The 24,988-nt window shown below is 43.4% G+C and overlaps 3 protein-coding genes across 10 annotated transcripts; all 3 read right to left on the minus strand.

Annotated features, from left to right (window-relative positions):
• Positions 1-87: 87 nt before the first annotated feature.
• Positions 88-5,548, minus strand: mrpl45 (mitochondrial ribosomal protein L45). Of its 2 annotated transcripts, none has more exons than XM_046375202.1 (8): positions 5,389-5,548; positions 4,485-4,680; positions 2,819-2,936; positions 2,494-2,592; positions 2,119-2,167; positions 1,845-1,994; positions 1,508-1,681; positions 88-551 (listed from the first exon to the last, which is right to left on the minus strand). In XM_046375202.1, exons 1-8 carry the CDS (start codon positions 5,449-5,451, stop codon positions 453-455), a joined length of 948 nt encoding a protein of 315 aa, XP_046231158.1. In that variant the 5' UTR covers positions 5,452-5,548; the 3' UTR covers positions 88-452. The 2 variants fall into 2 exon arrangements, with proteins under 2 accessions (XP_046231158.1, XP_046231148.1); XM_046375192.1 differs by having other exon boundaries at positions 2,119-2,176.
• Positions 5,549-5,685: 137 nt separating this feature from the next.
• On the minus strand, positions 5,686-24,938 carry LOC124051541 (zinc finger protein OZF-like). 3 transcript variants are annotated; one of them, XM_046375019.1, is made up of 3 exons: positions 24,861-24,937; positions 18,676-18,866; positions 10,421-12,184 (listed from the first exon to the last, which is right to left on the minus strand). In XM_046375019.1, exons 2-3 carry the CDS (start codon positions 18,845-18,847, stop codon positions 10,938-10,940), a joined length of 1,419 nt encoding a protein of 472 aa, XP_046230975.1. In that variant the 5' UTR covers positions 18,848-18,866; positions 24,861-24,937; the 3' UTR covers positions 10,421-10,937. The 3 variants fall into 3 exon arrangements, with proteins under 3 accessions (XP_046230965.1, XP_046230975.1, XP_046230985.1); XM_046375029.1 differs by lacking the exon at positions 10,421-12,184 and adding an exon at positions 17,057-18,513 and having other exon boundaries at positions 24,861-24,938; XM_046375009.1 differs by lacking the exons at positions 10,421-12,184; positions 18,676-18,866; positions 24,861-24,937 and adding exons at positions 5,686-7,628; positions 7,791-8,230.
• On the minus strand, positions 22,090-24,961 carry LOC124051590 (zinc finger protein 311-like). 5 transcript variants are annotated; one of them, XM_046375134.1, is made up of 4 exons: positions 24,670-24,961; positions 24,031-24,507; positions 23,615-23,778; positions 22,090-23,410 (listed from the first exon to the last, which is right to left on the minus strand). In XM_046375134.1, exons 1-4 carry the CDS (start codon positions 24,839-24,841, stop codon positions 23,273-23,275), a joined length of 951 nt encoding a protein of 316 aa, XP_046231090.1. In that variant the 5' UTR covers positions 24,842-24,961; the 3' UTR covers positions 22,090-23,272. The 5 variants fall into 5 exon arrangements, with proteins under 5 accessions (XP_046231090.1, XP_046231071.1, XP_046231061.1 ...); XM_046375115.1 differs by having other exon boundaries at positions 23,863-24,507; XM_046375105.1 differs by having other exon boundaries at positions 23,615-24,507.
• Positions 24,962-24,988: the final 27 nt, after the last annotated feature.

Below are 24,988 nucleotides of genomic sequence, written 5' to 3' on the forward strand. Positions count from 1 at the left end.
AAGAGAGGCAGATGGGACAACTTTATTTTTGTATTTCCTGAGGTCAACGTGCAACATATCCATCAGAGAAATAAACCATACAATTCGTGGAGATCTTTACATTTTATTTATTTTACATGTACACATTAAGTTAGTATGATGGAAAAAAATCCATGAAACAAATTTGGTGGTAAGAGCTGTTATTGTCCGCAGCCCTTGTGTCATATTTTGCTGCGAAGAGAGAAGCAGCTTTATTGGCTGCAGGACGCAGCAGTTTGTTCATACTAAAACTCACCTGCTGCTGTTTTCCACAGCCAACAGCATTTAGAGTTAAGAGCCTCCAAAGGAACACTGGTTTCCTGCCAAACTGGACAAACTAAGCAGCTACAGCCAAAGTTTAAACACCATTTGGCACGTGACTGCAGATAATGTCCTACTGTGGTTTGATGAGAACAGCAGCACCACCTGGTGGACTACTTGTTCCACTGGACCGCCTCTGGTTTGGGAATACTGTAGTTGAGGGCATCAAACTCTTCTTCTGGCCTCAGCTTTGGTCCAGGAATCATGACAGTCTGAAAGAGTAAGAAGAGCAGACGAATATCATTTGTAAGCAGGGTCAACTTTTACTAATATACATTCCTACACATATCTACAATGTCATCTACGTTTCCTCCAAGGGGAATTAAACCTGAGGACCAAGATGAGAGAACTGGTTTGTGACATTCAGAGAGTCGGAGAGGCGCTGCAAAACGACTTCATTCCACAACATCCCTGTAAAAGAATCCAAGTGCAACTGAATTATTTGCTCCCACATTCCCTCACTGTTATATATGAATAGAAATGGTTTCCTAGATTTTCGTAGAATTAGGGTATATTTACCATTTACCTTCTTTCACTAAATACTTGGAACAAAGTTTACCACTTACTGCCCCCCAAAACAGGACAGCAATTTCAATTTTGTCGCATCTGGTGTTTATTTTGCCACATTTTTTTTCCTTTACATACAAGGTCCACTAACAAGTTTTTCTGTGGAGTTTCCAACCTCCAGCAGACTTGTTGACAAAGTGTGTGTGAAAGGCGAGCGAATGGACCTTGAGTTGCGATTGTTGTCAAACTGCTACCTGAATGAACCTTTACGCTTAGTTTTGGCTCAAACGATGCTTCACTGGACATCACCACGCACTCATTTAGTCAACAGTTTCAAGCCGTGTCCACAGCTCGCTCCCAGAGATTTAATTTTCAGCTTCTTAGCTTTCATAATGAGCCAATGACTTGTCTGAAACAGTCCAGCTTTGGGGTGCACTACATGAGTGTGCTGCCTCAGTTGGCTGCTGACACTGAAGACGGCTGTTAGTGAAAGCCTAAAAAATATCCCACCGATCTTATTCACGGGGTCATTAAAGTGAAGTATGAACTGGCCGGTTAATAAAGATTTCATAATTTCCTTTTGACAGGATCTGTCCTCTGCCCTTCTCTTACGAAAGCATTTTTAAAAGATGTTGTCAGACACTGCAGAGCAGAGGGTCACCTTAATAACTGGGTCTTTGGCAGGGGCCCAGGATGGCACTATTTTTCCATGTAATCTCCACTGGCCGTAGGGGTTGGTGAGATGTCGTTCCATGACCAGGTACTCCAAGACGTCTTTCATCTGCTCCTCGCTGCCCAGCATCAGCCTCCCAAAGCGGTCGTAGATGGCCAGTGTCTGCGGGACAAGCAGACGTAAGAGAAAGGTCACCCAGTCGACTAAAGCCCGACTGTAATCTTGGCTTTAAACCTCAAACCTGTGCAAAGATTTGCTTTGCAGAAAGATCTGTACACCAGTCGTTCATGCTTGCATCATGATTAGACAGACAAATGAGTCATACCTGCTTGGAGTGCATGCGGACCGTCACCTGGCCATACAGGTTGTCTTTGGAGACCATGTCGAGGCAGCGGGCGTGGACCACTCTGGGCGGCTCCAAGGACTCGACAAACGTCCAGCGGATCGTCTTGTACCGGTTCCCCCTCGTCATCTCCTGAACACAGGAGTGATGATGATCATAATATTAATAATGATAAGAAGAAGAAGACAGAAGTGACTGATGGGAGGGAAAATTGGGGATTTGATGAAACTGAACTGTAAACAAGCTCAGAACTTACAGGGTAACACCTTTCTGTCACCAGTGAGTGAAGCTTTTCCTTGTTGAACCTACAAAACCAGTAGCAGATGTTGATCTCACAAGGGTGAATATTATGTCAGGTTTAGTCAGATTACACATCAGGCCATGCTTTCAATTCATTTCAAGCCAATTCTGAACCATTATGCATTTTTCAAAATAGTTTAAATGTAAGCTCTGATTATGAGAGAAACATTACAGCATTTGCTGCGAAAAAGTGACCTAAATATTTTTTGCAAAATGTGCAGTTTTGTTTCTTACAAGGAAAAAAACAAACTTAAATGTACTGAATGAACTTAAGAGCCATAGCCGGTTTGCTGGGGTCAGGGCTTTCAAACACATCAAAACATTTTCTTACTGTGTCAGGCAGTTGTGAGCCTCAATGAAGATTTCTTGGGCTCGTTCTGCAAAGTCCCTTGATTTGAACTGAGCATCATGGTCTTTGATTTTACGAATCCTGTTGGAACAAACATTAAAATAAAAAAACACATTCAGCTTTCTCGCATTTGCAGTGAAGTCCATCATCTTAAGACGCTTTGAATCTGATTCAGTGAAAGAGCTGCAGGAAGAGGCATCGTTGTTCCTAATGACGCAACTCAAATCCGTCCCGCACGGCTCAGATACGTTAGACAAGAGAAAATTCGGCACATGAAAAACGTGAGGACGTAGAGAAACAATCTTACGCAAGCTGTGAGGCGGCGGTGCGTTGTATCTGTTCAGTCCGTTGTTTGAGGCCTTCCTTCGACAGACTGGAAAGACGAGCGTCGCCCTCTGGGGGCACGTAGGGGTCAAAGATTTGTGCTGGAAAAGACCGCAGACAAGACTGATCAATCAATACGTACCCGCCAGCCGGGTGAGAGATATTACAAATTAAACACACATTGATGAGGAGCAGCTTCACACTGCTGCGCAGCTAACAGGCATTTCATTTACAATAAAACAACACAAGTCCAGGTGTTGACATTTGAAGACGGATGTGCTGGTGTCACATCCATCTTACTTTCTTTGTCCAGATGATGACTGAATAACTGAGTTCCTGTACCGAATGCCAAAACATTCCAAAACAAATTATTTTTACTTCCAGCAAGAAATGTAAACATCTTTTTCTCGAAAAATTTTCCAATTAACAAATGGAAAGACAAAATACTACAGTTAAACCTTCTTAACACAAGAAGGTGCACAAGTGGCCCCCGTCCCCGAAACAGCAATTGAGTCTGATTATCATGCTGATCAGAATCAGAATCAGAAAAACTTTTATTGCCAGGTAGGTTCTACCTACAAGGAATTTGTTTTGGCATCTAGTGCAGCAGACAAACACAAGAAAAGAGAACAAGAACGACAAACAGTGAAATGCCAAAAGTCCGTATACATAGTATACATATACATACATCTGTATATACAATGGTGGAGGTAAACATTTGCAGATGGCCATGCATATTTTTTAAAGTGCAGAGTGATGATGTGCCAGGGAACTGAATGTGCAAGGGGAGAGTGCATGACTCTGTGTGTGTGTGTGTGTGTGTGTGTGTGGGGCTGGGGTGTGTCAGTGGTTGACTTCTCATGTGTTCATGAGCCTGACAGCAGAGGGAAAGAAGCTGTTTCTGTGGCGAGAGGTTTTGGTCCGAGATGACCGCAGTCTCCTGCCAGAAGGGAGCACCTCAAAGAGTTTGTGTCCGGGGTGACACAAACTCTTTGTGTTAAAGAATACAGAAGGAACAGCGTAACATTCAACACCAACTTTCATTGCCTGACAGTTTAGCTTTGATACTACATTTATGACATAAAAACTCATTATGTAACACCCAGTTATACTGATTACCAGTTTAAAGTCACTGGTAAACAAGGAAAACGTACTCGCATTACCATACTTGATCATTTCATTGTTTCTAGTTTTGTCTGAGGAATACATAAGAATGCTTTTAACAGACCAAACCAAAATTATGAACAGCCAGTTAAGACAGTTTGTGTACTCCAATGGTCATGAGGGTTGTTTAAAAAGGGAAAATGTCTACCGTTGAATTATATCAGACACTTTCACTTCAGCATTCCACTAATTTAACACATTGTTTTGTACCATGTGAAATATGTCCTGGTACTACAATTAAGTATACAGCAACAGAATATACTGATATATAATCAAGACCCATTTTACCATGTGTACTGTCACTGTCAGTGCTTCAAGTAATACTGCAATATGAAGTTTTGACTACTGCACACAACCTCACTGGATCAGTTCCACCTCTAACGATAAGGAAGCAATCTGTGAACTTGTCCGACAAAGGAGGCAGCATCTAGAGCCAGTAGGCTCAAAGGCTCAAACAGCTCGACAGATGCAGAAAGCTTCAGTACCAGTGCAGGAGATGTTGATGGGCCTCTCAACATACTGCTGTCTGAAGACGACGCCTGCTGCTCGGGCCTTTACTTCTATCTTCGGTTGCTCCTTTCCCTTTATCCCCACTGCCGGGGGGATAAAGTACCGCTTTTTGGTCCGGACCGGCAGGAAATTTGGGACAGGATGTCTTGCATCCAAAAACCCTTCAGCATTCTGAGAGGAGGAGGACACATAAACATCTTACTGTCAGAGGAGCTTACAGCGTGGTCTACATTTGTGATGCGGTCATAGAGGTGAGAACCTCTGGAAGAATCCCAGAGTGTTTATGGGTGTATGGGAGGTCTAAGGGCAGAGGGCGTTCAAACCGCACAGTAAAGCCCCCTGAGGCAGTGTGATCTGTAATGGTTCTGGGCTTTTTAAACTACATTTATTTGACCTGCCTACTGAGGCCACATGTGGTCGCTAGTAGACTATAGATACTAAGCACATTAACCCATTACTATCCTAAAGTACATTTTAGGATTACAAGTATTTGTACTTCTTAAGTATTCAGATTTTATACTAATTTGTACTTTAACTCTACTACATTCTGGGAGCTAATACTGTACTTTTAATTCCAATACATTTACGTCTTTAGTTACTAGTTACACTGTCGAATCATACAGATCATACAAACCAGTCATACAAAATATAAACCAGCTCATTGTTATTTCTTACATTTCGTATATATTGTCCCGGGGGACATTAGACTTCTACGCATCGACGCGGAGGTTGATATCAGCTAGCTGCTAACGTTAGCTAAGCTAACTCCGCGAGGTGTGACGCGATCATAACAGGCCAAACAAACGAGCTGTTTCTTCAGGATAACTGAATGTCACCGTTTATTTGTTGCAGAAATGTGTTTATTAAGTCTCCCCATACCTTCAAACTGCTGCATGTCGCTCTGTGAAGAGCCACCAGTGTCCTCCTCATGGGCACCGCCATCTTGGCCGTCTTCCTTCTTCTTCTGTTGTTTTTTTTTTACGTAAGTGGCCATCCAACATATTAGGCGCACTACCGCCACCTTCTGTGGAAGCGCTGCTGCAGGGTCATCTGACTTCTTGCAAAGAAGTGAATCTTCATAAAGAACTACTAAATAATACTAAACTCAAATACTACTCGAGGTACACAGATTAAAAGTGATTCTGCAACGCTTCATAGACATTTGGAAAAAAAACATCGTGATCACACAATTTATTACTGTTACAGCCACTTCTGTGCATTCAAACTAACAATTTTGGAGATTACAACTGATGGCACCTTGGCACTGATGGTAACAATAAACATATAGACTGAAAAGACAAACAAACAGAAAACAAGCAATCAAAATACAAAGAATGAAATACCCCCACCAACAATACTAATAATAAAACACACGAGAGTTAAATGTGAATGAACTTCCACTTCAACAACAACACTGCCTTCAGGACAAGAAGAAAGACTTCGCCTTCACTACCAGGTTTCCGATGTGTTTCTTGTGTTTTGACCATGAAGCACAAAAACTGAATCATTTCCCATACAATTTGCAAATACAACACCACGTGCCTGAATGTGATCTTCTATGCCTTGCCAATTCAAACACATTAAAGTATGTAAGAAAACAACATCTTACAAAGTTACGGCTTCTCATCAGTCGAAGTCAGCAGCTCCTCACTCCTACTGTAGACAGTATTAGCAGGGCACTGCTTCCCTCTCCTGAGGCGGCTTCTCTTCAGTGTGGATTTTTCTTACGTGAAGTGACAAGTCCCAACGCCGTCTGAAGCATTTCCCACAGGTTTTGCAACAGTACGGCATCTCACCTGTGTGGATTCTCATGTGCTCCACACAGGATCTCTTCTGACTAAAAGGTTTCCCACATGTTATGCAAACGTACGGCTTCTCACCCCTGTGGATTCTCATGTGCACTGACAACTTACTACTCAGTCTAAAAGGTTTCCCACAGGTTTTGCAAACGTACGGCTTCTCACCTGTGTGAATTCTCATGTGCAGCATCATGGTACGACTCTGCGTAAAACCTTTCCCACATGTTTCGCATACGTACGGCCTCTCACCTGTGTGTAATCTCATGTGAATTGACAAGGACATCTTTCGATCAAAACATTTCCCACATGTTTTGCAAACATATGACTTCTCACCTGTGTGGACTCTCATGTGCCATGACAAGTAACCACTCTTGGTAAAACCTTTCCCACATGCTTTGCAAACATATGGCTTCTCACCTGTGTGGATTCTCATGTGCACTGACAAGGAACTCTTCCGACAAAAATCTTTCCCACATGTTTTGCAAACGTATGGCTTCTCACCTGTGTGGAGTCTCATGTGAACTGACAACTTACTACTCAGTCTAAAACCTTTCCCACATGTTTTGCAAACGTACGGCTTCTTACATGTGTGCACTTTCATGTGGCATGACAAGGTGCTACTCTGTGTAAAACCTTTCCCACATGTTTTGCATACGTACGGCTTCTCACCTGTGTGGATTTTCAAATGAACGTTCAGCTCTGATGTACGCCTGAATCTTTGTCCACAACTGCTGCAAGAAAATGGCTTCTCACCTGTGTGGATTCTCAGGTGTGCCTGAAATACTGACTTGTACTTAAAATCTTTTCCACAATAGTCACATATAAAAGCCTTTTTACCTGCCTCAGAACTGCTGTGAGTTTTTAACGTGCTGGGGTTGTGTACATTCTTATGACTTTTCCGTTTGTGCTGTTGTGAGTCTTCATGTTTGCCTCCGTTCTGATCTCGACTCTCAGCTGCATCAGAGTTGTTGCAGAGCAGCTTCACGTCACTGTTTGCTTCTGATACCACAGAGCTTGAAACTGACATGTTTACTACACACTCACTCTGTGCTGCATTTTCAGTTTCATCAGGATTCAAGTACACATTCTGATCTTCACTTTGCTCATTTTCCTCATAAGCAGGAGTCAACATAAAGGATTCAGTCTCCTGCTTCAGTACAAGCTGCTCTCCCTCCTGATTGGTGCAGAGTTCCTCCTCTTCCTCTTTAATCTGTGGAGGCTCTGGGTCCTCTTGGTCCACAGCGGAGCTCCTCTCCTGGTTACAGAGCTGCTGCTCAGTGAGAAGCTCCTCCTCCTTACAGACATGTTGCTGTGGGAGCTCTGGAGGACAGAGAACACAGGGAACACAATACTACTGTGACAGTACAACGACACAGACATGAGAGCAAATGGGGACCAGCATATGTTCAAATAATTACAATTAAACAGGGTTAAACGTAATTCCTCTGTTTCGTGTTAATGAGACAATGTAATGTTACATACCTATCCTGTGTAACTTTATCTCGGGTTTCCACACTACAGCCAGCAGCCTGCGCTGACGATCGACTTCCTCTTCATACTCGACGATAGTTTTGTTAAAAACTCCGAATATTTCTTCAGCAGCAGCAGTTAGTCGCTCGATGACAAACTGTCTCAAATACTCAACTGAAGACATTGTTTGAAACTGGAAAAATATCCACCCTGCGCAAATATCTTCTTCCCGTTGATTCACGTAGGCAGCTAACGCAAGTAGCACTTCTATTGTTTACTTCCGCCGAATGTTACGCTGTTAAGTTCCGACAGTGTAACCCCGAGAACTTTTTGTTCTGATTTCAAATGTTGGTGACATAGACATAATAAAGAGTAGCTACTGCCTTTTTCTGTCATTTGTATTAATTGAGAATGTAACCTGAAGAACAAGTCATCATGAGCTAGCCACTCCAGTACAGTAGGTGGCGATATGCACCTTTTAAGCTGGTTGCAAAACGCCAAAATCACCCAGAGAGAGAGAGAGCGCTGCTGCCTATTGGCGCTGACGAGCCGTGGGGCCGCCATCTTGGACCGGTCACCCGCTCCACTCAGTGTAATCTGTTTGGCAGGCGCAGTGAAGTGTCAGCGCATTTCATCAGTCATAACACGCTGAATATTTCACTGATTTTCATGAGGTTTTTTTTTCTGCAAACGTCATACATGTAGCTATGATACAGGACACACACAGGAGAGAGAATAAAAATGTAGATGCTCAAGTTAAACACAAGAAACTGACACCCCCTTGCCCCAAACCATATTTACACATGCACAAAGTTTGCTAATGAAAGTTTTAATTTTGCTAATAACGAAAGTTTTTAAATTTTTTGAAAATTTTCCCTGAAATCCCCCAAAACTCTTTACTGTGGTCTTTGCTCTCATTTCTCTTGCCATGGCGTTCTTCTTCTTCTTTCCTTCCAGACTTTCCACTCTTGCTAAGGCTTCATTGACTCTGGGCAGGCGAGGCACAGCCATGATCCTGGTAGAAAGAGGGATGGACATGGTTTGACTGTCTCACTTCACACACATCAATCTGACACCACGAGAGTATGACCCACATTCTGTCTCATAGTCATCACCTGTCAAAGCCACTGCCAGCACTGTGTGTGTGTGTGTGTGTGTGTGTGTGTGTGTGTGTGTGTGTGTGTGTGTGTGTGTCATGGATGGAATAACACCATCTCTGAGTCAGACAATCTGACCTGTCCTATCAAAATCTCCCTGCTTAAAACATTCACTGCAAAGCAGTGAATGTTTCCCCCCTCAAAGAGCAAATTGGGGGTTAGGTGCCTTGCTCAAAGTCATTTTCTCATCAATTACTCCACCACACCCAAATTTTTTCCACCCGTCCGGTGGGCGAACCCCTTCTCCAACCTTGAGGCCACAGCTGCCCCCAGCCCCGATGGCAGTTGTTGAGATGGGGTGTTACCTGTTTGATAATTTGATAAAACATCCAATTATTTGAGCTCATTGTCTTTCAAATATCCTTGTCCTCTTTAAAATGTCTTATTCTACAAGGTAATTTATCAAATGACAGCTGTCATATAAATGTTTTAAGTAAAAATAATATTTGCCTGTGAAGGCTGGTGATCCACAAGACCGCATACATGTTAATAATGATTTCATTGATGCTGTTTTCCGTTTAGTGTCTCGTTCCCTGTTGATCAACTGTACACAAATCAGCCTGTAAGTGTTTTGAGCTGATTGCAAACTGGAAATGGTAGTTTGAGAAACAGGCAGTAATGACACTTGACAAATGCCCTTAATCACACAATCCGTCATCACCATGACACTGTTAGTATAAGATAAGATGAACTTTATTGATCCCACAGTGGGGAAATTCACCTGTTGTGGCAGCTCACAAGGACAGAAGAGAAGTGCAAAAAGCAAAGAGTGTGCAAAAACAGTTACAAAAGAATGTAGAGGTAAAATAAATTAACAATTTACACGGCAAGTAAAAACAGTACACTATAAAGCTATATACAAGTCCTCATAAGGGAAGAAAGAGGACTCGACCATAGAATTATACAGTCTAACAGCAGTGGGAATGAAGGACCTGCTGTAGCTCCTTCCTACACTGAGGGTGTAGCAGTCTGCTGCTGAAGGAGCTGCTCAGAGCCTCCACTGTCTGATGCAGAGGGTGAGAGGTGTTGTCCATGATGGATGTCAGCTTGGCTAACGTCCTCCTCTCACCCACCTGCTCCACGGAGTCCAGTGGGCAGCCCAGGACAGAGCTGGCCCTCCTGACCAGCTTGTTCAGTCTCTTCCTGTCCCGGTCCGTGCTGCCCGGTCCCCAACAGACCACAGCGTAGTGAATAGCAGAGGCTACCACAGAGTCATAAAAAGTCCTGAGGGGGGGCCTGCACACTCCAAAGGACCTCAGTCTCCTCAGAAGGTGGAGGCGACTTTGGCCCTTCTTGTACAGGGCATCAGTGTCATGTGACCAGTCCAGTTTATGGACTGGCATGGTAATTTTTATAACGGCCACTACTGTGTGTTCACTGTGAAACGCAGATCCTCAACATACACAAGACTTTGGTTGTCCTGAGAAATGCTGCTGCTCCAAACCTTGGAATGTATGGAAGTACAAACACACCCATTTGGAAAACTTTGAGGGTATACATATTTTTACTGAAGTGAACCACTTCCACATGTTGAAAGTGTGCAGTTTCTTATCTGTATGACTACAGCTGAAACCTCTTCAAACTGACAGCGATTCTGAGATGCTTCATGAACAGACATTTGGAGGGGTGGGGGACACATCAAGATCACAGCATCCATTACTGTAACATCCACTGTGAAACTGACATTCATCCTCCATTTGGGAAATGACAGTTGTTTCAAAGAAATACTGTGGCTAACAGAAATATTAGTAATATCTAAACTTTACACAGAGACAATGACATAACATCTTTAGGGTAAACATTTTACATGGAGCTTTAATCAAAGTGTACTTCTTTCAGCAGGTGAACACGTCTTCACAGGAGTTTCAGCTTGGTGTGTTTTTCCAAGTACGTGATTTGTGTAAAACTTTTCCCACAACTGCCACAGTTCAGTGCCTCCTCACTTCTGTGTTTTCTCCGTGGACCAGTTGAACTGATTCATCTCTTCACATGCACTCCAGCACTACTTGTCTGAATGTGATCTTACGTGTCTGGCCAGTTGAGTCACATCAAAGAATCTTTCTCCGCAGATCTTGCAAAGGTAAGGCTTCTCACCTGTGTGGGCTCTTCTTACATGGACTGTCAAGTGACAACTGTGTCTGAAAGCCCTCCCACACGTTTTGCATGAATACGGCTTCTCACCTGTGTGCATTCTCATGTGCACTGACAAATCACTGCTAACTCTGAAATCTCTCCCACATATTTTGCATGAATATGGCCTCTCGCCTGTGTGGATTCTCATGTGGACTGCCAGGTCACTGCTAACAGCAAAGCCTCTTCCACATGTTTTACAAAGGTAAGGCCTCTCACCTGTGTGGGCACTTCTCATGTGGACTGTCAACTGACCACTGTATCGGAAGGCTATCCCACATGTTGTACAAGTAAACGGTTTCTCACCTGTGTGCATTCTCATGTGAACTGACAAGTTACTACTCTGTCTGAAGTCTTTCCCACACGTTTTGCAAATAAAGGGCTTCTCACCTGTGTGGATTCTTACATGCTTGTTTAATGCTGGCATGTCCCAGAATCCTTTCCCACAGGTCTTGCAAAGGTAAGGCTTCTCATCTGTGTGGGTTCTCAAATGAACGTTCAGTGCTGATCTACGACTGAATGTTTTTTCACAGCTGCTGCAAGAAAATGGCTTCTCACCTGTGTGGACTCTCAGGTGTATCTGAAATTTTGACTTACACTTAAAATCTTTTCCACAATAGTCACATATAAAAGCCTTTTTACCTGCCTCAGAACTGCTGTGAGTTTTTAACGTGCTGGGGTTGTGTACATTCTTATGACTTTTGTGCTGTTGTGAGTCTTCATGTTTGCCTCCGTTCTGATCTCGACTCTCAGCTGCATCAGAGTTGTTGCAGAGCAGCTTCACGTCACTGTTTGCTTCTGATACCACAGAGCTTGAAACTGACATGTTTACTACACACTCACTCTGTGCTGCATTTTCAGTTTCATCGGGATTCAAGTACCCATTCTGATCTTCACTTTGCTCATTTTCCTCATAAGCAGGAGTCAACATAAAGGATTCAGTCTCCTGCTTCAGTACAAGCTGCTCTCCCTCCTGATTGGTGCAGAGTTCCTCCTCTTCCTCTTTAATCTGTGGAGGCTCTGGGTCCTCTTGGTCCACAGCGGAGCTCCTCTCCTGGTTACAGAGCTGCTGCTCAGTGAGAAGCTCCTCTTCCTTACAGACATGTTGCTGTGGGAGCTCTGGAGGACAGAGAACACAGGGAACACAATACTACTGTGATAGTACAACGACACAGACATGAGAGCAAATTAGTTGTAACATATATATAAACAATCTTAAACATATAGCAGAATTCCTCTATATTGGACCTAGGCCAGGAACAGCCACAGGTCAGGAGACACTTCAGGATTGGCAGAAGAAAAAAAACTTTTTGGGAAGTTAGGGAGAAGAACTTTCAGTTTGCCTCAAAGAAGGTCTGCCAAACTATTTGATATCTCATGAAGGGAAAGAAGGGCTTGGCTCCACCTGCGATTAGGTGCGGGTGAGAACTGACCTGCACAAAGAGCACTTTGAGGTGCTCCCAAACTTGACTAACACCTGTCCTCTGACTTAGAGTCTGAAGACTCAGGGCAAGACCCCATCCCTGGCAGAGGTCGTTCTACAAGACCCTCAGTGGCAAGGTGACGGGGGTGGATGAAATTCATCCTGAGATGTTCAAAGCTTGGACACTGTTGGGCTGTCTTGAGTGACACGTCTCCTCAGTGTCTCTTGGAGGTTCCCATGTTCAGAAAGTGGGACAAGAAGGTGTGCTCCAATTGTAAGGTTATTCCTTTGCTCAGTTTTCCAAGGAAGAGAGGTTCCGACCTACTTCTGAACCTCAGGTTCAGGAGGAGTGATGCAGATTCTGTCCCAGCCATGGAACTGTGGACTAGTTCTTTACCCTTGCAGAGTTTTTTTGTGGGATCATGGCAATGTATGCTTTGTGGACTTGAAGAAGGCAGACCACCTTGTCTCCTGAGGAGTTCTGTGGGCAATACTGTGGGGACTATCAGTGCCACTGCTATCAGTCATCTTGCCCCATATAAGCAAGGTGAGATCTGCATCCATATTCTTGGCACAAAAGCCTCATTTCCAATACCAATAGATGATGCCCCAAGTAAGAGTTTCAGTATCTCAAGGTCTTGTTATGTAATGGGGAGAAAGCAGGAAGATACTTGGTTTTAACAAAATTCTACATATTTATTTAGTGTAGTCAAAGGTAAATCTGTGTGCTTAGTATGTGTGCTGTATCGGTCACTACTAAGCTTTCCTAGACAAGTTGTAATAGAAACATGGACCTTTGCCAAATTTCACGCATCCACGGATGGAGCAGTCAAGTCCTTCTCTGATGGGGAGTTTGCCTAAAAGTGTTTGGTGGACTCTGCAGAGCAAATATGCCCTGAGAAAAAAGAAGCATTTGAGAATGTGCTGCTCTCCAGGCGAACCGTAACAAGATGGATTGAGGACATCCCAAGAAATCTGGATCATCAGCCGCTAAGCAAAGATTTTTGACTTTCCCTCCTTGCCTCTAGACAACAGCTGTGATGTCAGCGACACAGTCCGGTTACTCAGCTTTGTACATGGGATAACGAAAGGCTTTGAGATCACGGAGGAGCTGGCAGCATTGCCATAAGGGACGGCGATGGGGAGTGATTTGTTCGTTGAGGTAAATGCATGTTTGGACAGAAAATCACAGTTTGTTGCACTTTTGGCGGAGCGTGAGACAGAACGTGGTGACACCACACAGCTGTCACATGGCTCAGTATGGGCAAAGTGTATCACAGAGTATGAGACCGGAGAGCAGAGATTCAGGACTTTTGTGAGAGCAAACTCAATGACATCCCAGAGCTCTCAGATGCAGGCTGGATGGCACATGTTGCAGTTCATTCAAGCCAAATGGTGGGAAACATTCTCACCCAAACGGCAACACTGACGGAAGCCACACCATCAACCGATCACCTCTGCAGGAACTCGTCCATGTTAGGGACACTGCATGGTGAGGTGATCTGAAGACTTCAAGACTGTTGGTAATGAAATGCACATGATTTCCTCTCCTGTCACTTGCACCTAGTGATGTTCAGCCCAACTCACCGACCTGCGGTCTGATGGTCTGATACACGACTGACTTCAGTCAGTATCACTGCTGGATTTTCATTCTTCTCTCAAAGAGTGGAACTTTCCACACATGACGATGCATGCTCAGGAGATGTAGGCTCTCTTTCCATCCATCCACATTAATATCATGAAGCATCGTTCTCTCTGTGATGAAGTTAAACAAATCCAGACACAGATGATCACCGTTCGGCTGTCAGTCACACATCCACCTCAGACATTCAACCTGGCTTCAGTGCTCTTGTTCACACCCAACACAGGCTAGCTTTCTCTCACTGAACTCGACAAAAGATCTGGAAAACAGCAAATGAGGTAATTAGACTACAAACAAAAGAGCAAAAGCACTTAATGCTGTTCTTTGAAATACTGCAAAAACATTTTTTATAAACGAAAACTAAAAGCGGACGACAAAAACATTTTGAGCTGCTGATGCTACTGAATCGGCCACAGCATTGTACATGGCAGAACGAACGCACAGCCGCTTTCGCTACGCAAGTGTGACACTCTAAAAAGTCCGTGTGGAAACATGAACCAGATAACATAACATCGCTAACGTATCCCTAAACAGAAACCATGGGGTGAATACCCTCATCCAAAATGACGAGAAGAAAAACATTATTACAACAAATGGCAAAAACCCATCAAAATTCAAATAGTTCGCCTTGGAACTGTAAAATCTTTGTCCTGGACCACACCAATCTGGTCACTAGACAGCGGGTTCTGTTCTCGGCAGATAACAGCATTAAAAATTGACCTACGGATGACGTCATATTCCGTTGTGTTGTTGCAAAAATGAAGTTTCACATACCTGTCCTGTACAGCTTTATTTCGGGCTTCCAAGCGATATCCAACAGCCTGCGCTGACGGTCGATTTCTTCTTCGTATTCGACGACAGTTTTCTTAAAAACCCCGAATATTTCTTCAGCAGCAGCAGTTAGTCGCTCGATGAGAAACTCTCTTAAATACTCAACTGAAGACATTATCTTCACCCGGAATAATATGCTGCGCTACAACGACAGTGTCATGTTGCAGTTCACTCTTCACATGCATACAGCTAAAAGAGTAATGTCACCTGTATTCTTCGGTGTTACGAATACGCTGGCAGCTCGTCTTCACCTTCTTCCGAAGTAAAAATGCGGCAGATTGGACGCAACAGGCGCGTTGCTGCCCCCACACGTCACTTGTGGAATTACACCGACTGGACTGAATCCTAACACTCAGTAAATACAAAGTACACAAAGTATTTACTTTGTAGACATTTTATTTGCGCTTTTATTGTTTTTCATATCACGCTGTTAAGTTCACAGTGTGACTGCGCTAGCTTTTTGTTCCGCTTTCAAATGTTGGCGAAGAAAACAACAGAAATGACCATTAGCAAAATATATTTCAAGTAAGAAATGTTCAACGTTGCACACTTTTGCTGTGCTATACATTTTCCACTCCAGTCTTCAGATTAACCCCAAACCTAAATCTGTCTGTAGCTCATTTGAGAGTCTCACTCTCAGCCTGTCTCACCAAAACTGGAAGTCAGAAAAGCCAGTTTTATTAGTTGTTGTGTATCACCTGCTGATGCTTACTCAGAGTTCCTGTCTGAGTTTTCTGACTTCTGATCTAGTTTAGTGCTCAGTACAGATAAAGTCATTATCGTGGGTGACTTTAACATCCATATGGATGTTGACTCTGACAGACAGGCTTTAGTTCACTCTTAGATTCAATAGGTTTCCTTCAGATGGTAAATGAACCAACACACTCTCATAATCACACACTGGATCTGGTTCTCACCTACGGCCTAGAAACTAAGAAGCCGTTAGCTGTCCCTCAAAACCCTCTCCTTTCAGACCATTCATTTATAACTCTTGAGCTAACTCTAACAGACCTTAGCAGAGAACAAAAAGGTCTACCACACCAGATGCCTCTCTGAGAATACTATAGACAGATTTAGGGATGCAATCCCATCACAGCTCCCTTCAGCACCATGTACCAGTACAACAGAGCATACTGATTTAAATATTACTCTCGCAGAAATTGATTGCTTTGTCAACAACACTGCCCCACTGAGAAAGAAGGTTACAAATCATAGGAGGCTAGCTCAGACAGATGGACAGGAATTGTAACTCCTCCAAATCGGTTGATTCCCAGAGCGCCTGGAAAGATAGTCTAATGACATTTAAAAAGGCCCTTCGTAAAGCCAGAACAGCTTATTATTCAACATTAATAGAAAGTGAAATGGGATGGGGCCATGTTTACCAAGATGCAGCATCCCTGGGAACTGAGGAGACCAGTTGCTGGAGTTCTGGGATGGGAATGTTGTCCCATGTATATATATATATATGGCACAGTGAATTGTGTTCACATGCCATGATTTCTTGAAGCATTCCTGAGCCTGTGCAGCGATTCCCATCACAGAATCATGCATGTTTGGAACGCAGTGCAATCCGAGGCCCTGAAGTTCACGGCCATCTGATACTGCTTTGATTTGATGTTTTCAGTGTTACTTTGTGAATAAAATATGGGTATGAGATTTGCAAATCACTGCATTGTATTCTTATTTACACAGCATCCCAATGTTTGTGCAATTGGGGAGTTTCAGCACACTGGTTTCTATATCGCGTTTTAAACGTGAACCACAAGAGCTGAATTGTCTCCTGCATATTTGGCAAATACAACAGTACTTGTCTGTATGTGATCTTCTATACTTTCCTAATTTAGACACACAAAATAATCTTTTCCCACAGATCTTGCAAAGATAAGAAGAAGAAGAATCAGCTTTATTGACAGTATATATATTTTTACATACACACACTGAATTTTTCCGCTGTATTTAACCCATCCTTAGTTGAACACACACATGCAACACCCGGCAAATTACACGCAGTGAAACACACACAGGAGCAGTGGGCAGCATCAAGCGCCCGGGGAGCATATTGGGGGGTTAAGTGCCTTGCTCAAGGGCACACCAGTCGGGCATTTGTCGCATTAATCACTCCACCACACCCAAATTTTTCATGCCCGTCCGGTGGAAGAATCGAACCAGTGACCCTCCGATCACAAGCTGCTTCTCCAACCTCCAGGCCACGGCTGCCACAGCTTCTCACCTCTGCCACACATTAGTTTCTCACCTGTGTGCACTGACAAATCACTACTAATCTCTCCCACATATTTTGCATGAATATGGCCTCTCGCCAGTGTGGATTCTCATGTGGACTGCCAGGTCACTGCTAACAGCAAAGCCTCTTCCACATGTTTTACAAAGGCCTCTCACCTGTGTGGGCACTTCTCATGTGGACTGTCAACTGACCACTGTATCGGAAGGCTGTCCCACATGTTTTGCATGAATACGGTTTCTCACCTGTGTGGACTCTCATGTGCTTTGACAAGTAACTGCTTTCTCTGAATCTTTTACCACACGTTTTGCAAAGGTGTGGCTTCTCACCTGTGTGCACTCTCACGTGCTTTGACAAGGTACTGCTATCTCTGAACCTTCTACCACAAGTTTTGCAAAAGTATGGCTTCTCACCTGTGTGGGCACTTCTTACATGGATTGTTAATTGATGACTCTGTCCGAAAGCTGTCCCACATGTTTTGCACGAAAATGGTTTCTCACCTGTGTGGATTCTCATGTGCTTTGACAAGGAACTACTGTAACTAAAACCTTTCCCACACGTTTTGCAAAGGTACGGCTTCTCACCTGTGTGCATTCTCATGTGCACTGACAACTTACAACTCTGTCTAAAACCTTTCCCACACATTTTGCAAAGGTAAGGCTTCTCACCTGTGTGAATTCTCAAATGATCATAGAGTGTTGATCTACGATTGAATCTTTGTCCACAACTGCTGCAAGAAAATGGCTTCTCACCTGTGTGGACTCTCAGGTGTATCTGAAATACTGACTTGTACTTAAAATCTTTTCCACAATAGTCACATATAAAAGCCTTTTTACCTGCCTCAGAACTGCTGTGAGTTTTTAACGTGCTGGGGTTGTGTACATTCTTATGACTTTTGTGCTGTTGTGAGTCTTCATGTTTGCCTCCGTTCTGATCTCGACTCTCAGCTGCATCAGAGTTGTTGCAGAGCAGCTTCACGTCACTGTTTGCTTCTGATACCACAGAGCTTGAAACTGACATGTTTACTACACACTCACTCTGTGCTGCATTTTCAGTTTCATCAGGATTCAAGTACACATTCTGATCTTCACTTTGCTCATTTTCCTCATAAGCAGGAGTCAACATAAAGGATTCAGTCTCCTGCTTCAGTACAAGCTGCTCTCCCTCCTGATTGGTGCAGAGTTCCTCCTCTTCCTCTTTAATCTGTGGAGGCTCTGGGTCCTCTTGGTCCACAGCGGAGCTCCTCTCCTGGTTACAGAGCTGCTGCTCAGTGAGAAGCTCCTCCTCCTTACAGACATGTTGCTGTGGGAGCTCTGGAGGACAGAGAACACAGGGAACACAATACTACTGTGACAGTACAACGACACAGACATGAGAGCAAATGGGGACCAGCATATGTTCAAATAATTACAATTAAACAGGGTTAAACGTAATTCCTCTGTTTCGTGTTAATGAGACAATGTAATGTTACATACCTATCCTGTGTAACTTTATCTCGGGTTTCCACACTACAGCCAGCAGCCTGCGCTGACGATCGACTTCCTCTTCATACTCGACGATAGTTTTGTTAAAAACTCCGAATATTTCTTCAGCAGCAGCAGTTAGTCGCTCGATGACAAACTGTCTCAAATACTCAACTGAAGACATTGTTTGAAACTGAAATAATTTGCTGCGACTACAATAAAACGTCACGGCGCGTGCGTCTCACCTTAACGACGCTTCTACTGTTTACTTCCTCCGAATGTCACGTTAACTTCCGACAGTGAACGCATGAAAGCTTTTTGTTCCGATTTCAACCGATATCATTTTATACTTGACTTGCGTGTTTGAAATCAGGTATGTGTCAAACTTGGTTGATTTCGCCAGAAAAATTGCTACTCTTTCGATCACAGTTTAAAATATTCTTAATCGTTCCTTAATGTTATTTGTTATTTTATTTATATTGTCACATTGCTTTATGTGATTTTGACACTCTTGAAAAGAAGTCACAACGGGCCTCACAGCAGCAGTTTTCATGCTATGTTGAAAGGTAACAGTGTGTTGAGAGCGACTTACTATTGGCAAGATGTCATGAGCTGAAGCAAAGTGAAAGGGGATGCTGGAACTTGATCAAGGGGGCTGGTAGAAGACTTAATTTGGTTTATAGCCTCACTGAGATCTCTGGAATCAACAGGGCAGAAATATTTGAGCTCAGAGGCAGAAATACTGTATTGCTCACTGGAGGAACTTGTGTTGACACTGTGGGATCGTCAGTGTGCAGCACTGGCAGGGTGACAAAGCTGGCAGCTGAGTCGGACTTTGGGATGTCAAGATTTTGTCACTGAAAAATGATATAAATTCATTGCACTGAGCAGTTGAAAAGGTCTGAGAGTAAACAACCAGGGCCTGAGAATACGTGTTTTGGATTATTTTTGTGAGTGTCAGAAGTTGAGAAAATTTCTTATCTGGCTTGTTTCAAGTTGCTGTTGAAGTTCTTTCACAACACAATGTCCATCTCACATCACCACACACCAGATCTGAGGACAGCTGAGGAAGCTCCATCCCAGGAAAGCAGCAGACCCAAACAAAGTATGTCCAAGACCATCGAAGACCTGCGCTGCAGAACTGGGGCAACCACTACAACAGATCTTCAACCTTAGCCTGCAGCTAGGGAGAGTGCACCTACCTGGGCACAAAGGGCCGGTGTGGCTGCGGGTTTTTGCTCCAACCAACCAAGAGCACACAGTTTGACCAATCAACTGTCTGAAGACTGAGATCAGTTGATTAAATGAGTCAAGTCTGGTGTGCTGCTGCTTGGTTGGAAAGAAAACCTGCAGCCACACCGGCCCTTTGTGGAACAGTTTGCCCAGGTCTGGACCTAGCTGAAGACATCCTGCATCGTTCCAGTCACGAAGAAGAACTGGCCTGGCGAACTGAATGACTTCCGACCGGCGGCACTCACTTCACTCCCAATGAAGACGTTGGAGCAGCTCTTCCTCAGTCTCCTCAGACCACAGGTGCAACACGCCCAGGACCGCCTGCAGTTTGCATACCAGCCAGGTGTTGGTGTGGAGGATGCCATCCTCTACCTGCTACACCGAGTCCACTCCCATCTGGATAAGGGAAACGGCACAGTGAGGATTCTCTTTTCGGACTTCTCCAGTGCCTTTAATACCACCCAACCCAAAGGGATCAATAAAGTGAAGTCTAAGTCTAAGAGAAACAGTAGCAGAAGTGTTTGTCAATAACAAAAATTAGGCACATTCACACTTTAGACAACTCTCAAATGTAAAATATATCTTCTTGTAAAGATGTGTTGGAGTCATCATACACGACTACCAAATAATACTTAAGGTACAATTTGAGACATGAAGTCTTTAACTCAGAATAAAAACTGATATTGAGATACTTTATAAATAATTTGGTAAAACCGACAACTATCAAGATCACAACATTTATTACTGTTAGCAGACAAAACTCACACTGTGAAACTAAGTTTGTTCTCCATTTGGGAAATGACTTTCTTCAGAAAATACTGAGGCTGAAAATATGAAAACTTTACACATCTGACTTTGACGTCTGGTCCTTACAGAAAACATTTTACATTAAATTACAGACCTGTAGCTTTTACAAAAGTGCATTTCTTCCAGCAGCAAAACATGTCTCCACAGGAGTTTCAGCTTGATGTTTCTTTGCTGTGTTTAAAAAAGCCTCAGGTGTTTGTTCCAGGTATGTGATTCATGGGAAACTTTCCAAGCAAATTATGTGGCTCCTCACTTCTGAGTTCTTGCACGTTTTGGCATTTGGAATTGAATCATCTCACATATATTGGCTGCATGTAATTTCATATGGTTGGCCAGGTGAATCACGTCCCAGAATCTTTTCCCACAGATGTTGCAAAGGTGCCGCTTCTCATCGCGTGGGTTCTAAAATGCCATCTCAGTGCCGATCCATCACTGAATCTTTTCCCACAGCTGCTGCAAGAAAACGGCTTCTCACCTGTGTGGGTCCTCATATGGAGCGTCAATTGATCATTTCTCCTGAAAGTTTTCCCACATGTATTGCAAAGGTACACCTTCTCACCTGTGTGGATTTTCATGTGCTTTGACAAGTTACTATTCTGTCTAAAAGCTTTCCCACATGTTTTGCAAAGGTAAGGTAAGGCTTCTCACCTGTGTGGACTCTCAGATGAACTTTCAATGTTGCTCTATGACTGAATGGCTTCCCACAGCTGCTGCAAGTAAATGGCTTCTCACCTGTGTGGATTCTCAGCTGTCTCTGAAACATAGTGTTTCATCTATTTATTTCCCCTGTTGTTTTATACTTTGAGACAATGCAACAAAATGTCGCTCATGATGTGCACTAAACGGCAATAAAGTCTAATTTTTATCTATATTTTATTGTAATCAATGATGTCACACCGTGTAACGTTCGTATGTAGCAGCTTGTCCAGGTGGAGCTCAGTTTTTATCTGTTTGAAATCCCCTTGGATAATAAATAGCCTAAATGAAATGTTAAATAAAACATCTTATTAAATGAGCATATTATCTTGAAAATATCTTATCCTACAAGGCAATTTTATTAATGTCAGCTGTCACATAAATGTTTTTAAGCAAAAATAATATTTGCTTGTGAAGGCTGGTGATCTACAAGAACGTATACATGTTGATAATGATTTAACTGATACTATTTTCAGTTTATTCTCTTGTTTTGTTTATCAGGTGTATGAAGACCAGCCTGCATACAGACACAATCCGTCGTCAACATGACACAGTTAGCATAACATAGCAATTTACTGAAGTGAACCACTTCCACATATTGAATGTGTGCAGTTTCTTATGTGTATGACTACAAACCTCTTCAAACTGACAGCGATTCTGAGATGCTTCATGAACAGACATTTGGAGGGGTGGGGGACACATCAAGATCACAGCATTTATTACTGTAACATCCACTGTGAAACTGACATTCATCCTCCATTTGGGAATTAAGATTGTTTACAGACAAAAACAACAAACACTAAGACTATTAGAAACTTAACACCAAAAATGTTCATATATCAACAACTCATCTTTATGGAACACATTTTATAACAATTCCAAGAAAGTTGGAACACTGTGAAATGGAAATAAAAACAGAATGCAGTTATTTGCACATCTCATAAACCCATATTTTATTCACAGTAGAGAAAACATTTCAAATGTTGAGAATGAGCAACTTTATTATTTTATGAAAATACTACCTAATTTTGAAATTTATGGCAGCAACTCATTTCAAAGAAATGGGATAGGGCCATGTTTACCAAGGTGTAGCATCCCCGGGAACCGAGGGGACCAGTTGCCGGAGTTCTGTGATGGGAATGTTGTCCCATTCTTGCCTGATACAGGATTTTAACCACTCAACAGTCCTGGGTCTTCTTTGTCATATTTTGCGTTTTAAGATGCACCAAATGTTTTCAGTTGGTCGTGAAAGGTTTGGACACCCGGACTCCTCTTCTACACAGCCATGCTGCTGTCAGCACGCTGCTCATTCCATAGACACTAAAACACCCTCACACCATCAGAGAGGCAGGCTAGCGAACTGTTCAAGGGCTTGATGGCTGCCTGCTTCAGCACAGGATAAATGGTGCTGGTTTTCAGGCAGGTGGGGACTGTGGCTTGTTCCAGGGAGGTGTTGAACAGGCTCATGAAGACTTCACTCAGTTGGCCTGCACAGTGTTTCAGAACCCGCCCGGGAATGCCGTCCAGTCCAGGTGCCGTACCCGGGCTGATGTTGCCGAGGGCTCGCCTCACCTGGTGCTCGCTCAGCACCAGGACATGTGATGTGGACTCCCTAAGTCCAGTGTGGTGGTGATTGGTGCCCTCGTCGAAGCGTGCGAAGTTGAAATTTGTTGAGGTCGTCAGGGAGAGTTGGGTTGTGTGAGCTGAGCAGACAGGAGTTATTGTTCTCGTAGTCAGACTTAATGCCTTGCCACATACACCTGGGGTCAGAGTCCTCAAAGTGCTGCTCTATCATTCTTTTGTAGGAACGCTTAGCTTCCCTGATGCTCCTCTTCAGGTTGGCCCTGGCTGCTGAGTAAGCCACCTGATCGCCTTAGTGAAAAGCATTGTCTCTCAGTGTCAGCAGACTCTGGACTTCTCCGTTCATCCAGGGCGGAAAAGTGCGGATGGTCTTGTGAGTAGTGACATTGTCCACTGTCAACATTTGATATGTTTCCACTGTTATTCTGTGAATAAAACATGAGATATGTATGAGAGTATGAGATTTGCAAATCACTGCATTCTATTGTTGTTTACACAGCATCTGAATTTGTAGCTTTCACAAACAAATACAACACTACTTGTCTGTATGTGATCTTCGATGCTGTCCTAATTCAGACACACAACAGAATCTTTTCCCACAGATTTTGCAAAGGTACGGCTTCTCACCTGTGTGGGCTCTTCTTACATGGGCTGTCAAGTGACCACTGCGTCTGAAACCTTTCCCACATGTCTTGCATGAGTATGGTTTCTCACCCATGTGCACTCTCTTGTGGTCGGACAAGGAACCGCTAAATGCGAATCGTTTCCCACACGTTTTGCAAACGTACGGCTTCTCACCTGTGTGGACATTCATGTGATTTGACAAGTGACCACTACATCTAAAAGCTTTTCCACATGTTTTGCAAAGGAAAGGCCTCTCACCTGTGTGGACTCTAAAATGAATGTTCAGTGTTGATCTACGACTGAATCTTTTTCCACAACTGCTGCAAGAAAATGGCTTCTCACCTGTGTGGACTCTCAGGTGTATCTGAAATACTGACTTGTACTTAAAATCTTTTCCACAATAGTCACATATAAAAGCCTTTTTACCTGCCTCAGAACTGCTGTGAGTTTTTAACGTGCTGGGGTTGTGTACATTCTTATGACTTTTGTGCTGTTGTGAGTCTTCATGTTTGCCTCCGTTCTGATCTCGACTCTCAGCTGCATCAGAGTTGTTGCAGAGCAGCTTCACGTCACTGTTTGCTTCTGATACCACAGAGCTTGAAACTGACATGTTTACTACACACTCACTCTGTGCTGCATTTTCAGTTTCATCAGGATTCAAGTACACATTCTGATCTTCACTTTGCTCATTTTCCTCATAAGCAGGAGTCAACATAAAGGATTCAGTCTCCTGCTTCAGTACAAGCTGCTCTCCCTCCTGATTGGTGCAGAGTTCCTCCTCTTCCTCTTTAATCTGTGGAGGCTCTGGGTCCTCTTGGTCCACAGCGGAGCTCCTCTCCTGGTTACAGAGCTGCTGCTCAGTGAGAAGCTCCTCCTCCTTACAGACATGTTGCTGTGGGAGCTCTGGAGGACAGAGAACACAGGGAACACAATACTACTGTGACAGTACAACGACACAGACATGAGAGCAAATGGGGACCAGCATATGTTCAAATAATTACAATTAAACAGGGTTAAACGTAATTCCTCTGTTTCGTGTTAATGAGACAATGTAATGTTACATACCTATCCTGTGTAACTTTATCTCGGGTTTCCACACTACAGCCAGCAGCCTGCGCTGACGATCGACTTCCTCTTCATACTCGACGATAGTTTTGTTAAAAACTCCGAATATTTCTTCAGCAGCAGCAGTTAGTCGCTCGATGACAAACTGTCTCAAATACTCAACTGAAGACATTGTTTGAAACTGAAATAATATCCACCCTGCGGAAATATCTTCTTCCCGTTGATTCACGTATGCAGCTAACGCAAGTAGCACTTCTATTGTTTACTTCCTCCGAATGTTACGCTGTTAAGTTCCGACAGTGTAACCCCGAGAACTTTT

This window comes from Scatophagus argus, chromosome 2, assembly GCF_020382885.2.
Source record: "Scatophagus argus isolate fScaArg1 chromosome 2, fScaArg1.pri, whole genome shotgun sequence".
Classification (NCBI taxonomy): domain Eukaryota; kingdom Metazoa; phylum Chordata; class Actinopteri; family Scatophagidae; genus Scatophagus; species Scatophagus argus.